This window comes from Rhamphochromis longiceps, linkage group LG12 (assembly GCF_057381845.1).
Source record: "Rhamphochromis longiceps isolate RC_006_pf linkage group LG12, R_longiceps_female_GT1.1, whole genome shotgun sequence".
NCBI classification, from domain to species: Eukaryota; Metazoa; Chordata; class Actinopteri; order Cichliformes; family Cichlidae; genus Rhamphochromis; species Rhamphochromis longiceps.
This window is the reverse complement of record NC_140568.1, coordinates 22,501,464-22,517,515: the sequence shown is the minus strand read 5'-3', so window position 1 is coordinate 22,517,515 and position 16,052 is coordinate 22,501,464. Positions and strand designations below refer to the sequence as shown.

Genomic DNA, 16,052 nt, shown 5'->3' with positions numbered 1-16,052 from the left:
CTGGAGACATGAAGCTGGCTGTAGTGGCATGTCCTACTGACATCAAGGCTTCTTCTCTTTTTTTTTTTTTAAAACGTCCCATAAAACAGAAGATGTCACGCTAAAATTCACAGCCACTCGTGGGAGAAAACGGTAGTTGGAACAGTTACAGTATAAAAGCATCATAAAGCACTTTTATCTGAAAAAAAAGTAAACAAAACAAAACAGAAACAGCGTTTTTATTTCACCCATTGTAAACATACAACAAAACAGCAATACAATTAACTTGATGAGGTGGTGTTGTGTTATTTGTGAATGATTTGTTGAAAAGAGCAAAATCTTTCAGCCCATAAACTGAGCAACTTTCTTCAACTGAGCTAATAGCTGCAAGCAAAGTAGCAGAGATGCTCTCACATGCCTACCCTCAAGTTAAAAAAGTTCATGTCTAAAAAAAAGACTTCTATTTAACTTAGTTTCACTTCATATTTTTCCACTTGGTTGTCTGCACTCCACCCACAGTGGCGCTGTCTAAACATGTGTCTCTAAACCAAATGGAATATTTCCCAGAGTGAGAATGAGTCTGAATAAGACTTTTTTCCTGCTGTGCATGTAAAAGTGACACTTTGGATGGTCCTGATTCTACAGACAGTTTCTCAGGTTTATGTGTGAAAAAGACTTTAGTGATTGTTTTGAACGGTGCATGCTCAGGTATCCTGTTCATGGCTTAAACTGGCACAATTAATTCTATTGATTTAATTGTAATAAATGTAGGCCTATAACCTCCTGTTGACTAATCCATGCGGTACACCAGTGAACACGGAAGCCCAGTTGCCCAAATCTTTTAACAGATTTACAGCTTACAACCATAACACCTGAGCACACCTGATCTCATCAATCTGATCTCAGGGGCTGGGCAGCATCAGGCCTGTTTAGTACTTGAATGGGACCCCACCTCAGAAACCAGGTACTGTAAGGTTGGAGGGCGGCTCACGTGGTGGAGCGTGTCATCCACCAGTCTGAAAGCTGATCTTGAAGCATTCTGGGTAAAATATTGAACCTTGCTTCATTTGTGTGCGAATGTTAGATAAATGGACTTCTATGGAGCTTTTGTACTCTAGCTGACCATTTAAAGTGCTTTTTACTACAAGCCTCAGTCACCCAGTCACACACACGTTCATACAAGTGCTTTTTTCGATATCTAAGTGCAGACACACTCAGGTAAAAGTGCTTAGGTATATAGATAAAATATATACATGTGTGACTGTGTGAATGAGACTTGTAGCAGAAAGCTTTTGAGCGCTCACATTGTGTAGAAAGACAAGCGGAAGTTCAATTATTTATCTTAATTGCCTACATCGATATTTACTCCTCTCAATCGTAGACTCAGTCCTACTATTGTCTTGCAGCACCATCGTGTGGTACAAAGTGGTATTACATAAAGTATTCGTATTTTGCGTCGTGGCATTACAACATAAGTAAATGTTGGAAGGTTGTAAACCTTTTTAATTAACAACAAGTATCTTAAACACAGTTCAAGATTCATTTATAAGATTCACGAATATCAGCATTTAAAGTTACTTTACAGGCACATAATTAAAAGACTTTTCCTGAGAGTAATACAGAACGCCTTAATTAATGATTAGTATTACATTCATAGACAATTTGCTTGCAGATAAGATAACAAAAGTGATAATAATCAGTTAATTTGCACTTATAACATTTTTTTCCGAAACTTCACACTGACCTTGAACGTAACTTGACGTTCAGTGACACTCGGTCCCTCCCTAAGTTTTTCAGAAAGCCCTACCGGGTTACCAGTGAAGTCTCGAGCACTGCTTTTTTTCCGCTGGACTTTCAGACCGGGGAAGTTCACTTGAGTCAGGCAACCTGACACGAAGTGCTCCTGGGAGACACAACTCAGGGAAAAATGTTCCATATGACGAGCGTCCAGTCAGGAAGTGTTGAAAGCGTCAGAGCAAGGCACAACTGTGCTTTGTTTTCGCATAACGACAAGACAGCACACTGTTACATCTGCCAGGTAGGTGTCAGTGCACTGGAAACTATTCTAAACAATACATTCTGCTCCTTTCAATCTTTCCGTAACTACAAAGGCGAGTTAGTTAGACAGCAGCACTGATAGTTAACAGTTTACTGTATCAGAATCAGAATCAGAATACTTTATTGATCCCTGGGGGAAATTATTTTTTGTTACAGTGCTCCATTTTAAACCAACATTAAGACAAGACAGACAATACGCTAACTAAGAATAGTACAATATATACATACATATATATACACATACATACATACATACATACATACATAAGTCACTTATAAATAAATATTTGGAAAAGAAACATGTGTAGCTGTAGCAGCAAACAGTGTGTTAAGTGGATGCGTTGTACAGGGAGATGGCCACAGGCAGGAATGATTTCCTGTGTCGTTCAGTGGTGCTTTTCGGTAATCTCAGTCTCTCACTGAACGAGCTCCTGTGACTGACCAACATGTCATGGAGTGGGTGGGAGGTGTTATCCAACATTGTCTTTATCTTGGACAGCATCCGCCTCTCCGACACCACCTTGAGGGAGTCCAGCTCCATCCCCACAACATTGCTGGCCTTACGGATCAGTTTATTGAGTCTGTTGGCATCTGCGACCCTCAGCCTGCTCCCCCAGCATGCAACAGCATAGAGGATCGCACTGGCCACAACAGACTCATAGAAAATCCTCAGCATTTTCCGGCAGATGTTGAAGGACCTCAGTCGCCTCAAAAAATAGAGACGACTCTGGCCCTTCCTGTAAAGTGCTGTGGTGTTTTTAGCCCAGTCCAGTTTATTGTCAATGTGTGCTCCAAGGTATTTATAGTCCTCCACAATGTCAACACTGACCCCCTGGATTGAAACAGGGGTCAAGTGTTTCCTGGTCTTCCTGAAGTCCACGATCAGTTCCTTGGTCTTTGCCACGTTGAGCTGCAGATGATTCTGCTCACACCACGTGACAAAGGAGTCGACCACAGCCCGGTACTCTGTCTCATCATCCCTGCTGATGCATCCAACCACCGCAGAGTCATCAGAAAACTTCTGAAGATGGCAGGTCTCTGTGCAGTGGCTGAAGTCTGTGGTGTAGAGGGTGAAGAGGAAGGGGGAGAGGACAGTCCCCTGTGGTGCCCCTGTGTTGCTAATCACCTTGTCAGACACACACTGTGGGAGACGTACATATTGTGGTCTTCCTGTCAGGTAATCAACAATCCAGGACACCAGAGAAGCATCCACCTGCATCGCTGCTAACTTATCACCCAGGAGGGTCGGCCTGATGGTGTTGAAAGCACTGGAAAAGTCAAAAAACATGACCCTCACAGTGCTCGCCGGCTGGTCCAGATGGGTGTAGACACGATTGAGCAGGTAGATGATGGCGTCCTCTGTTCCGAGACGAGGCTGATAAGCGAACTGAAGGGGATCCAGATGTGGTCTTACTATGGGTCGCAGCTGGTCCAGGATGAGCCTTTCCAGGGTCTTCATGATGTGGGAGGTCAGTGCCACGGGCCTGTAATCCTGGGGGCCACTGGGACGAGGCGTCTTTGGTACAGGGACGAGGCATGATGTCTTCCACATCACCGGGACCCTCAGCAGACTCAGACTCAGCATAAACAGTTTATGAAAGACTCCACACAGCTGGGGGGCACAGGTCTTGAGGACAAGGGGACTCACTCCTTGGTAGCTTGGTTAACCACCCACACTCTCATTCACACACGAACACCAAAGTAGTTATTAACATCAGCTAGTATGTTTTAATGTTTAGATATGAACGCTGATCGGTGAGAGGAGGGGTGTGTGCACCGTGTCAGTTTTATATGTGTCTATATATGGGTTTGTTTTTTTTTAACATTGTTGGTAAAATAACTTCAATCCTAATGACACCATTCAAATTACACAAGAGTTAAAACTCCTTATCAACATTATGAATTTATGAAAGAAAGCAATTTCTACTTTTAACCCTTCATCACTTGTTGCATTTGACCACTTCAGCCCTGAAGTCAGCTGAAATCCCACAATGCCCCTATTTCGGGCTTTGGCTGAACGTGGTGGGGCGAAGGCTAGACCTGGGCGCAGGAGGCAGAGAACAGGAGACTGCTGGAGGACAGATGAAGATGGTCCGGTCCTTTCACTGAGGCAGCTGTCTCTGCTAAGCCTTGCTGACAACATGAAAAAAGTGTGGGTGAAAGACTATACCGATAACTACCTGGATCAATATTCATTCAGATACATCATGGGGCCTTTCAACTTACTCAGTGAGTTAATTAAAAAATGATAACTGGAGAAATTTAAAAAAGCAGCAGCACAGATTTGATTAAATCACTATAAGTGATCCCCTGCTGTACGTGTCTTAATGATATCTTTGTGGATGTTTCTTTTTCTACTCTTTAACTCTGCCTGTAGCCAGTGAACTGGTTGAGGAGCTGACATGCCTGCTGTGCAGCAGAAAGAAGTTGTCCAGGGCAGCCCTCCACCTCCTATTGGTTCCCCAGCTTCGAGGTCTGTCTCTGGAAAGTTGTCCTGCTTTGGTCACCCCAGCCCTCTGCACTCACATTGCTGCACGCTGCCAGGTTAGAGAGAAACCACCGCTTCCATGTCCGTGTCTCATCTTTTACTCTGTCTGATTATTTATTGTGAGTCTGAATTTTCTGTGTTTTTGTCTCAGGATTTGAGGAGTCTGGATTTGTCTGGAGCCCAGCAGCTACCTTCAAAGGTCATTTCCGAAACCCTCCATGGCCTTCCTGCTTTGCGCTCCCTCTCTCTGACTGGCATGTCCTGTGACAAGCATGTAATCAGAACAATCGCTCACCGTTGCCGTTTGTTGCGGCATCTAGATGTATCCCACTGTCATTTGCTTTCCCCAGGTGCATTGCTTCCTCTTGGAGGTGGGGCTTTCTGCTCATCCTCAGGCAGTCCCTTTAAAGCTCAGAGTTCTGTTTCCACTTCCTGCTCTGATCAGTCCTCATCCTTTCCTGCAACCCTGGCTCCTCTTCCCCTCAGCAGTCTGCTGGCTCTGGATATTGGGTTTGGGGTACAAGAGGAAGAACCTGTGGCTGCTGCAGCCTACCTCCTTCTCTCGCTCCCCTCCCTGGAAAGAGTAGCCATGGAGGGCATAGAAAAGGCCTGCTGCCTCATCGAGCACAGAGAGTTCAGCCTGGCAGATGAGTTTACAAGCAGGGAAGGAGTTGCCAAGCTGGAACAGGTTTGGCAGGAAAGAAGGGACAAGGAGGGCAAGGATAATTTAAGAATGAGGAGAGAAAAAACAGCAGTGGATAGAGAAAATGAGGATGAAGAGGAGGAGGGGATATCATGGGAGGAGTATAGGAGTGGGAGTGAGGAAGATACAAGTAGAGATGAAGGGCCGCCTTGCTCTCAGAGGCAGTCAGGGCAAAAAAGGACACATCGGTCACAGTCAGACTTTGCCCTGAAACTGAAGGATGTTAAGGGCTTAACCTTTGACTCTCTGGATAGTTTAGGTCGTTTATGTCCAGGCATTTGCTCCATGTCTGTGAGTGTTGACAGTAATGAAAACACTAGAGGAGGAAGCAAGGTATCTGTGTTAGCCGCGGGCCTCAAAGCCTGGTCCGGTCAGATGCAGAGACTCTCAGTCCAATTCCCAGGAAATCTGGACAACCTCCTTCCCTCTCTGTTAGTTGCAGGGTCCTCTCTGATTTCTCTTACACTTGAAGGGGTGAAAACCAACTCCTACACCAGACTCCTGCCAGTCATCAGGGCCTGTCCCAGACTCAGAGACCTGCTCATTTCTGCTGAGCCTCCTCCCTCCTTCCTACAAATAGAACATGAGGAGGATCAACAGGACAATGGAGATCTTCCACGTCTGCCTAACCTTTGCTCTCTCACACTCAGGTAAGGTTACTGCTGAGGTACTATTTATGGTATACCAGGAAGTATTGCCCGTCAGTAAAGATTCTACACTGTTTCTTTGTGTGTTCTTGTAGTAGGCTGCTCATAATGATGTTTCACATCAATCTGACATTTAATCATGCCATTAGAGGAAAATCAAGTCTATTCTTGCTGCCAGGCTTAAGAGGCCCTATTGTACAGATAACGCTGGCCTTTATAGTGTTCATATTCTTCTTTTTAAGCTTTTTTTCTGCCTCGGTAGCACCTATCTGTGTTGTGGCATATAACAAAATAAAGTGAGAGGAAGTAATTATTTGAAACTTAAGAAATGAGGCCAGAAAATTATATTTTGATAAGCAGACAAGACTTTGGCAATCTATCAAAGATCTTTCCTCATCTTCTTTGTCTCTCCCTGAAGTTTCTCCTATGAGCACAGCCAAATAAAGCCTGCCATGTTCTGGATGTCCCTGAAGACGGTCCTCAGGTGTCTCCTGACCGGTTCCCCTTTACTGGAGAAGCTCTCACTCGTCTCCCTGCCGTGCCCCTTGGACTACACTTTACAGAGTGTGCTACGCACAGAGAACTATGAGCCGCGTGCTTCTGCAGAATCCACAGGCTCACCTCTCGTGCCGCTCGGTCGGGTACGCCACGTTGATCTGCAGCGGACAGACGTGACGATTAGAACAGTGAAGAGTTTATTACAGCAGAGCAAGAGACTGAAGTATATGGATGTGAGTTGCTGCTGGCAAATTAGTTGCTCCGAGTGGCTGGCCTGCAAGAAGTGCAGTAATGTTTAAATTGTCTGGGCATAATGAAGAGATTACCAGTGGATTCACGTACAGCAAATAAAACTACTGTGCACCTTTTATAGTGTGAGGTTCTACTATAGCTCTACGAGTTTTGGCAGGTTATCACAGGTTATTTTTGCACTGAGAGAACATATTGAAATTACACTTGATGACTTGTCTTATATAAAAAGAGTTATTACAGTAACTTGGATACATTTGAAAATGTGCTGTATAATTTATACCATGTTTTAAATCATTTGTTATTGTTTTTCAAACTTATTAGAAAGTCAATATTAATGTCTTGTCTTTTCAGTAAGCTATAAATCTTATATTAAATACCACATGAGTGGATTTGTGTATGACTTATGATTTTATATCCACTGCACATGTCCAAACTATCTCAGCCTTGCCTCTCTACCTTTGTCTCCAACCCGCTCAGCCTGTGCTGTCCTTCTGATGTACTAATTTCTAATCCTGTCAATTCTGGTCACTCCCAATGAAAACATCTCAGTGCAAACATCTCCAAACCACCCACCATAGCAGATCTCACTACCATCTTGTAAATCTTCCCGTTCACTCTTGCTGTTGCCTTTCTGTTATAAATCACTCCTGACACTCCACACTGTATGCTCTCTTTTTCACCTCTCTCTCATTGCCTTGAATATTTGACCCCAAGTAATTAAACTCGTCCTCCTACCTCTCGCATATTAAACTGTTTCCATCTCATTCATACACGTGTTGTGTCTTCGTTTCAATACCTGTCCTTAATCACCTGAACTTGCTGCACATGATCTCTGCCTGTCAGTCAATAAAAGTCATTTTCCTTACCCTGGTGTCCATCCGTGCGCACAACTCAGTATAAACCTTTGACACCTTTCTTTTTCTTTCCTAACTTCTCCCTTTAAACACGATGATTTCACATCACCTGGGGATCATTTCTTACCTAATTCCAGGAAGTAGGTGGCGGTATTGCACAATAATCCCTACATTAGACGTGGAAGAAGAAAAAAACAAGACGGGCGGCTGTTTGCTCACAGGCTTCCGATCCGGGCTACGCGGAGATAAAAATCAATCACCACGTCTCGACTACCACGTCACTCACCGGATTCCTTCTCGTACCTTTACGTTAGTTAGCATCTGGCTGCTAATAAACGCCACATTTTCAAGAAAAGGGGGGATTTTCACACCTTTCCTAGTAAGTAATAAACCGGCTAGGAGCTGTGAACACGTCACATTACCGGTTTTATAGTGACGATCAGTAAAAACGCGCAAAAATAGGATCATTTAGCTTTCTACTACAACCAAAGTCAAACGTTATTAAACACAAACGTCTGAAACGCAAATGTTAGGTCGTGTGAGCGCTTATCGGCTTTCCTTTTATAAGCAGTGCTTTTCCTGTTTGGCTAATGTCTGTCTGTAGTTTAAATACGTTGCCTTTACAGCGATAATATGCTACATGTCCTGTGTCGTACCGGCTCTGCGGGCCTTCTTGATAAAAGAGCTCAAGTTCCCCTCAAAATAAAATGCGAATAACTGTTAATTTATAACATTGCCCCCTAAAAGGTCACAATGATAAATGAAGACATGAGGACGTTTGGAACAAGGCAGATATTCATCTTCCAGCTTCATGCTTTATAGTGATAAGTAAAGCAACAAGTAGAAGAAATGTCCATCATGGGAAGGTTGGTTTCTCCTTGCATACCTTTCACATATCTGTGACGTTTCATACTTTGCTGAGGCTCTCTTACCTTTTGTTGACAGGATCAGCTTTTCGTGCCTTTTCCCAGCTTCGTGGCACTTCAGCCTCTCATCCCAGGTTCTTCCTCGGCTCCTGATACCATCAATCAGACAGCTGCTCTTCATCAGTCTAGTGGTCTGCCTCATAGGGCTGCTCTACCTGCTGCTTGTTGCTGGAAAGGGGCACGTCAGCTGGATCACAAAGGAAAATCACTTCCACAGGTTTTACACAACTACTATCCAGTTGTAGATGTCCTAGTAAACATGGGAAGCATCATTTCTAACTTTTACGATTCTCAACAGGCATTTAGCCAGGGTCACTGATATCGACGCAACAGACACAACCAACCCCAACCTGAACTACGGTCTGGTAGTGGACTGTGGCAGCAGCGGCTCCAGGGTGTTCGTGTACTGCTGGCCCCGGCACAACGGTAATCCCCACGAACTGCTGGACATCCGGCAAATGCGAGATCAGAACCGCAAGCCAGTGGTCATGAAAATCAAGCCAGGTGAGATGTCCAGTGTTTGGCTCAAACTGTTATCACAATATTATATGGTGATGCACGCATTTCAGCATCTTGTACTGCCTTTTATTTACCCGCTGCGATCTAATGTGTGTTTTCCTTCAGGTATTTCCGAATTGGCTAAAACACCAGAGAAAGCCAGTGATTATATATACCCACTGCTGAGCTTTGCAGCCCAGCACATCCCCAAACACAAGCACCAGGAAACACCCTTGTATGTCCTGTGCACAGCTGGAATGAGAATCCTACCCGAAAAGTAAAACCCCAATAAGAATAAAATCGTGAACTACAAATCTGTTAACACCTGAGCTGACCTGAGTTACAGTTAAAAATAGCAAAGTTCTTGTTATTTTGTTTGTTTGATTTCAGTCAACAGGAAGCACTTCTGGAGGATCTGCGCACAGATATCCCAGTCCACTTCAACTTCCTCTTCTCGGATTCCCACGTGGAAGTGATTTCTGGAAAACAAGAAGGTGCGTAAATGGAAACGTAATTTGAATTTGTTTATTTCAAAGGGACAGTGCATGTAAATGAACAAATCAGTGAAAATATCGAGTTCCTGGCACGTTAGACGAAAACAATAAACAAGAAATTTAACACATCATCAGACAATTTACAACGATGTAGTTCAGGCAACAAATACATGAAATTTTATAGTACACAAGAATGAACATCAGTGTGTTATACAGAATGAGAATGGTTTGTGTTGTTTTATATTTAATACAGTGGGAGTTTATTTGATTCATCACTTTGTAGCCACTGAAAAGTTTTCTGACACTAAACCTTATATCATAATTTACTTTGTATTTATTGGTTTTAGGTGTCTATGCTTGGATTGGAATCAACTTTGTCCTTGGAAGATTTGACCATGTGCACAATGGTAAGAATCCAAGAAGGTAGCATTGCAGTTGTGTACTAAGTTTTTGCCACTAAAAGGCTGTTGTGCTGCATGTTAACTAAATCCATGGAGACTTTTGTATCTGCTAACGCGGTGCTCATACGATACGCCTTCACTAACTGAATCTCAAACCCCTTTGCTCTCGATCACCCAAGACGGCGAGGCTGTAGTGGAGGTACATGTTCCAGGCGGCGATCAGCAGGAGATGCTGTTGAGGAAAAGGACTACAGGTGTCCTGGACATGGGTGGTGTCTCCACACAGATTGCATACGAAGTGCCCAAAACTGTAAGCTTTGCTTCTCCACAGCAGGTTATTATCCACAACCAATTCTGTTTTCGTGCTCTTTGGTTTTTGCCACTCACCCTCTGTTTTTCTCCCCCACTCCCCTTCTTCCACCCTCTATCATTTCCTGGTAAAACCTGTATGATCTACTCTCCATTCATCACTATTGACTCTACTGTAAGCCAGCTGCAGGCTCAGCAAATATGCCACTGATTGACTGTAGCCTCCCTTGATAGTTCATCTCTGCTTCTTTGATGTTTTGAGATGCCTTATTTGAGACACAATATTTAGCTTTCTCTTTTATTTTCTTGCCTCGACTATGGCTGCCCTGCTCTAATAATAAAGGTGTGTTTATATGCATACACGCACTTTAGAAGTGCGGGTGTGTAAATTTGAATATGCGTAAGTAGAGGGAGGGAGTCACTTCTCGTGCTGATGTGTGTTTGCTCTGTAGGAGGAAATCGCCAAGAACTTACTGGCCGAGTTTAACTTGGGGTGTGACGTGCATCGCACAGAGCATGTGTATCGTGTTTATGTGTCCACCTTTCTGGGTTATGGAGGAAATGCAGCACGCCAAAGATATGAGGAGAATCTCATCAGAAATACTGCAGCCCGAAACAGGTGAGATCTGCAGGTCATTCTCTTGGCTTAATTAAACTGTTTTTGGGCTTGTTTGTTTTTTTTAAAGGTGGCACTACACAGTATTGCGGATATTTATTATATTTATTCAGGCTCTTAGATCAGCATATTGGTGAAACAGTGGAGTCTCCACTGCTGGACCCATGTCTACCCGCTGAACTGCAGGATGAGATCGGCCCACCTACGCAGCACCTGTATCTGCGAGGCACTGGAGACTTTGACCAGTGTAGGCAAATTCTCCAGCCATTCCTAAACCGCACCAATGACACCCAAACCTCCCTCAATGGCGTCTACCAGCCGGCAATTGACTACAGCAACAGTCAGTTCTATGGCTTCTCTGAGTTCTACTACTGCATGGAGGATGTGCTGCGCATGGGTGGAGATTATAATGCTTCGAAGTACGCCAAGGCTGCCAAGGTGAGTGGCGCTAAAAAAGTTTAAGTGCCAGCAGAGCTCCACGGTACTAGGTGGTGAGCGCAGAGCCTGCTGAAGGACTCGGGGCCCTGATGTCACTTTCATGGGCTCTTTCTGACAGTTTAGTCAGTGACATACACATGAGTATCCCCCTAGCTCGTGTAGGGCTCTGGAAGTGTTCCTCCTGGTCCTTCAGTCTTGCTTGCTGAGTTGATGCCCTTCTCCTTGTATGTCCTCCACACTCTTGAGACTGTGCTGGGAGACAGTAAACCCCATTGTCATAGGGATGCACCATGCTCGAGTAGCTGTGCAACTTGAATGGGCTGGGGGAACAATCTCATGCTACCAGTAGTGGCAAGTGCCATCAGTAAACAGGGATGATGGCAATGGTGCTCACCACCTGCTAAACCACTCCCTTTTTGAGATGTGTTTTGTTACCTCTCCACTGTACCTGTTTTCAATTTGATTGAAAGCAGGTGAAGTTGATTCACAATGGCTCACGCTTGCTATTAGGGTGGATTGATCCCTCAAGTTTAACTTTATTTAGGCTGTGATGATCCAGTGTTCCTTTAACCCTTTTGAGCAGTGGAGTAGAGTTATTTTGAGCACTAGAATGGTTATACTAATGTTTATCATTCACTTATCATTGGAAACTTTGCAGACATTTTTATTAAACATTTACAGAGTTATTGTGCCACCCAGTGGAAGATTCTGAGGGAACGCTTTGAGTCTGGGTTATATGCCTCACATGCAGATCTCCATAGATTGAAGTAAGTCAGGACTCTCCAGCAGTTTCTGAAAACAACATATAACTTGTCACGTTCCTCCAATATCTCTGCTGCATGAATGTTCAGCATGTGCTGTATTTTTCCTGTCTGCAGGTACCAGTGTTTTAAATCGGCATGGATGTATGAAGTATTGCACACAGGCTTCTCTTTTCCAACCAATTATAAAAACCTAAAGACTGCTTTATTGGTCTACGATAAGGAGGTCCAGTGGACTCTTGGAGCTATACTTTACAGAACACGGTTTCTGCCTTTAAGGTAAGATGGATTTTCTCGCACATGTTGCCCTTTCCTTGTCAGTTTACTAATCAAGCTTTAAGTCATTTTGCCCAGTGAAAATAATGCTGTTCATGTGAATGAGTGCAGCCATGGTTAGTTGAGCTGGATTTCACTACAGAACTCTCAGTCTTTGTTTCCCAAACTGTTGTAATATGTGTGACTTGTTCTTGTTGTGACCTCTTCCAGGGACATCCAACAGGAAAGCCTGAAAGGAGCGCACTCTCACTGGCGACACAGCTTCTCCTGTGTCAACAATCACTACTTATTCCTGGCTTGCTTCTTCATCGTTTTGCTTTCTATTATACTGTACTTACGGCGACTCCGCCGCATTCATCGGCGCACAGCTCAGCGTTGCACCCCCTCGTCTGTACCGTGGCTGGAAGAGGGCCTTGGCTCGCCAACAATCCTCATCAATCTCTAAAATTTGTAGAGCGTAAAGTCTGGGCAGCGCGTCTGTTTCCCATCACCAATTTTCGCTCCTTTTCTCTCTAAAGCCATCTCCTTTGTCAGTGACTCTTTGAAGGCTGCTCCACCTTAATGTGTTTTGAGAGATGGTACAAATAAGGAACACCTTGCATGAATCTTCAGGCTTGCCTAAGGAAAGTATGTGCGATTAAGTTAAACATTCATAATTATATTTTTGCCTGTCTAATTCAGAGGGCAGCTGCCCTTAAGTGTCTCTTATTTATTTCCAGAAATAAATGGTACTTTATTTCCAGGTTATCCATAGGGAAATAATTTCTTAGTCAAACTTTTTAATTTCACAAAGTTTGACAAATAAACTATAGTGGCTTTTTTTTAAATTTCTATTTATGTGTGGATATTTACAGTTCTGTATGCCTTTGCCTTTTCTTTGTGCATGTACACATCTTTTTTGTTGTTGTTCTTAAAGTTAGATGAAATAAGCACTCCCCTATTTGTATAGAAACCTCAAATGCAATTAATTATAATCAGTAGAAGGGGAATTTTTTTTTTTTTTTTTTTTGCGCTGCAGTTGAGAAGCACGTCTAGCAGGAATAGTCTTTTTCTGTTTGAGTGTGTCTGTGCGCATCGCTCCAAAAGTGACAAGTAGCCTTGAACAGCTATGCTAGTGCAATACATGTCTTATCACTGCAATGCATCTACCCTTTTCTCGTGAGCCTCAGTCTTTTCTAAGGCCTTGCTGAAAGTCTTGCGTGTGGATATCTGGCTGTTCGGTTGGATACTGTTGCATATGTTTATGTTTAGGCTTCGTTTTCAGAAGCTATCATGTCACTGCTGTGTGTGTGGGGGGGGATTGTAAACAAGAGCACATGCCCCATTATTTATATAATGAAATGTTTTCACAAATGAATGTGAAATAAATGTGACACTGCAACCCAGTAATAAAAATTTTATGCTATTCTGATCTTTTTTATTATCTTTTGGATTAAATGTAAATTTCGTGGTCTTTGGGAGTAATGTGAACACAAACCTCTCTGTCCTCTTTTATTCACCAAATGTGGTTTTTAAACTTATTTCCTGTTTAAAAACTGCATGGGAAAAAAAATCAATCAATGGTAATAATCAGCATGTAGCCAATAATGGCCACAGGGCTGCAGGGTTTTTTTGTTTGTGTGTTTGTTTGTTTGTTTGTTTTTTGCCTGTCCCGTTTGGTTCTTTAGTCATCAAAATTGTTGTCTGAAGGCCAACAAAGATACCCAACGAATTTACTTTACCAAGTGGATCATCAAGGCCTTGCCGTATTGGTCCATTTGATCAACCTTTGTTATTCTTTTTTATTTTTATTTTTAGTTGTTACTGATGGGCAGTGGCGGTCCTAGTCTGTTTGGTGCCCCGGGCGAACACACAACATTTCACCAGAGAGAAACACACACATATGAAGAGAGAGAGAGTATGCATAGTATGCAAACAGCCATCATAATTCGTCATACAATGAGAACAGGACAAATCAACAACTGACAATGACTAATTAATATTAAAATCTGTAACAATGTATTGTTTGGAGTTTAGTCTGTTACTGTTACTATTTTTACCATTTCTTTTTGGAGCAACTGAAATCCACATAATTTCCTTAGGGATTAATAAAGTATTCTGATTCTGATTGTTTCAGGATGACCTGCCATTATCCAATGACACATCTGCTTACCTGTATCTTTTGCTCGTTTCTCTTCCTCTTCTTTTCTATTTTTTCTAAACTGAGCACCTGATGGCTTTGAAATTTTCTTGTCCATCTTCCATTGGTTTTAATTTTGCACTCCAGTATGAACACAAATCCCTCAACCCGAGGATCGCCACAACATAACCTAATAGACCTTTTCTTACTCTTCTTATATTTATTGTTTGTTTACTTGCACTGCTGTAACTGGAGCCTCGTCGTCTCGTCTCTCTATATACTGGACTGTGTGTAGCGGAGATGACAATAAAGTTTACTTTGACTTCAGCAGCGAGCAGGCACACCGAGGGCTCTCGCGCTCACTTTTCGCGTATAGAATTTCGGGAAAAAAAACATCGGTGCAAATTATAAATCTGTATCATAATGTCTGGTGTTTCGTGTTTATTGGTTTGTTTTTATTTTGTTTTATTTTGCGAGTTGGTTATTAGATGCTCCAGCCAGCCAGTGAATACCCCGCTGCCCCGCCCTCTCCTCCCTGTGCAGCAAGCAGCAGGCGCACCTCGCAAACGGAGGGCGCCCTTACTCCCAGCAAATGGGGCAGCATGAGTACGAGCAATGTTTTTTTCTTTTGCTTTTTTTTTTTTTGCCGAGATCTCCTGAATCACCTGTTGAGAGAGGAAAAAAGCAAAATAGAGAGCAACATAATAAACACAACACCACTGCATGAATCTAGCTAAGTGTAAATAACAGTAAATACTAAAAAAAATAAATGTTTTTGTGCAGCACGCAGGACCGACAGCGCACAATGTGCTTTGAGGTAGCAGCTAAGAAAAGTGTAGTTTGTGTCTATGAACAATGAACACCTGTGTGCACACCTGTGTGGATCAGCGCGCTGGTATTCAAAATGTTTCTCCATGTAACAATCTGCTAGAGCAGTGGTTCTCAAACTTTTTTTTGCTGCTGTTTTACAAGAAAAATGTTCGTGCCCCCCGCCTCCATGCACGCGCACGCGCACACACAAACACATCCTCCAACCACACACACCCATATTTTGCTCCATTGTGGTTTATTTCACACCTCAAACATTTAGTAAACAATTAAACAAATACAAGTAATCTGCAATAAATGACAGGTAGTAATAAAATAAACTACTAACTCTTTTACGCTACGTCCACACCTACACGGGTATTTTTTTGAAAACGCAGCTGTTTCGTCCACACTTAAACGGCGTTTCGAATCACCGAAAACGGAGATTTTTTAAAACTCATTTTTTGCGTTTGGACGAGGAATACAGAGTTCATCACGCAACTCAAAGGTATGTGCCTTTTCTCAGGTCACGCTGTGCATCACGTTATTGTTTACATGAGATGAATTGCACAATGGCAGATAGAGACAAAATACTGTTAATCTGACTATCTTCAGTTTTTACATACTTACATATACACATGCAGTTACTGTCCCTCCATTTAGAAAGGCAGAGGCTTCACGGTGTAATTGTTTTACATGTAGTTTCCTGTGTAATAATATTCAACATTGCTATCAATACATTTTTCAAAAAATGCCTCTCTGTGCAAAATCGGTTCAAAAACATAAACAGCTGTGGGATACTGTTTGTCCGTGATTTGAACCGGGGAACAAATCGTGGCAGGATCAGCCACTGTAACTTTACTGTATAAAGAGCTAACGTCTCCAAAATGTCAGGAGTAGTTAGTCATTACAACAAGTGTTTGTGAAT

The 16,052-nt window shown here is 42.9% G+C and overlaps 2 protein-coding genes and 1 long non-coding RNA gene across 4 annotated transcripts; 2 read left to right on the top strand and 1 right to left on the bottom strand.

Moving 5' to 3' along the window:
- Nucleotides 1-13: 13 nt before the first annotated feature.
- LOC146657245 (uncharacterized) lies at nt 14-7,475 on the top strand. The gene is made up of 5 exons (XM_085425211.1): nt 14-2,017; nt 4,004-4,266; nt 4,415-4,581; nt 4,677-5,878; nt 6,294-7,475. Exons 2-5 carry the CDS (start codon nt 4,029-4,031, stop codon nt 6,670-6,672), a joined length of 1,986 nt encoding a protein of 661 aa, XP_085281337.1. The 5' UTR covers nt 14-2,017; nt 4,004-4,028; the 3' UTR covers nt 6,673-7,475.
- LOC146657244 (uncharacterized) lies at nt 5,660-7,598 on the bottom strand. Its single transcript, XR_014914045.1, has 3 exons — nt 7,492-7,598; nt 6,497-6,531; nt 5,660-5,798 (listed from the first exon to the last, which is right to left on the bottom strand). It is a non-coding gene; the product is annotated as an uncharacterized LOC146657244 (long non-coding RNA).
- A 90-nt stretch (nt 7,599-7,688) lies between these two features.
- On the top strand, nt 7,689-13,610 carry entpd4 (ectonucleoside triphosphate diphosphohydrolase 4). 2 transcript variants are annotated; one of them, XM_085425202.1, is made up of 13 exons: nt 7,689-7,858; nt 8,227-8,345; nt 8,425-8,622; nt 8,704-8,909; nt 9,030-9,180; nt 9,294-9,397; nt 9,745-9,804; nt 9,978-10,132; nt 10,560-10,726; nt 10,837-11,161; nt 11,843-11,928; nt 12,040-12,201; nt 12,409-13,610. In XM_085425202.1, the coding sequence occupies exons 2-13, from the start codon at nt 8,329-8,331 to the stop codon at nt 12,641-12,643; spliced, it is 1,866 nt and encodes a 621-aa protein (XP_085281328.1). In that variant the 5' UTR covers nt 7,689-7,858; nt 8,227-8,328; the 3' UTR covers nt 12,644-13,610. The 2 variants fall into 2 exon arrangements, with proteins under 2 accessions (XP_085281328.1, XP_085281329.1); XM_085425203.1 differs by having other exon boundaries at nt 7,690-7,858; nt 9,978-10,108; nt 12,409-13,609.
- The last annotated feature ends 2,442 nt before the right edge of the window (nt 13,611-16,052 follow it).

Bases quoted from the DNA above. Each gene is read 5' to 3' on its own strand.
- LOC146657245 (XM_085425211.1), top strand. From the start codon at position 4,029: ATGCCCCTATTTCGGGCTTTGGCTGAACGTGGTGGGGCGAAGGCTAGA. The intron at 4,582-4,676 runs GTTAGAGAGAAA...TTTTTGTCTCAG, and splicing joins ACATTGCTGCACGCTGCCAG to GATTTGAGGAGTCTGGATTT. The intron at 5,879-6,293 runs GTAAGGTTACTG...CTCTCCCTGAAG, and splicing joins CTTTGCTCTCTCACACTCAG to TTTCTCCTATGAGCACAGCC.
- entpd4 (XM_085425202.1), top strand. The intron at 9,181-9,293 runs GTAAAACCCCAA...GTTTGATTTCAG, and splicing joins ATGAGAATCCTACCCGAAAA to TCAACAGGAAGCACTTCTGG. The intron at 10,727-10,836 runs GTGAGATCTGCA...ATATTTATTCAG, and splicing joins AATACTGCAGCCCGAAACAG to GCTCTTAGATCAGCATATTG.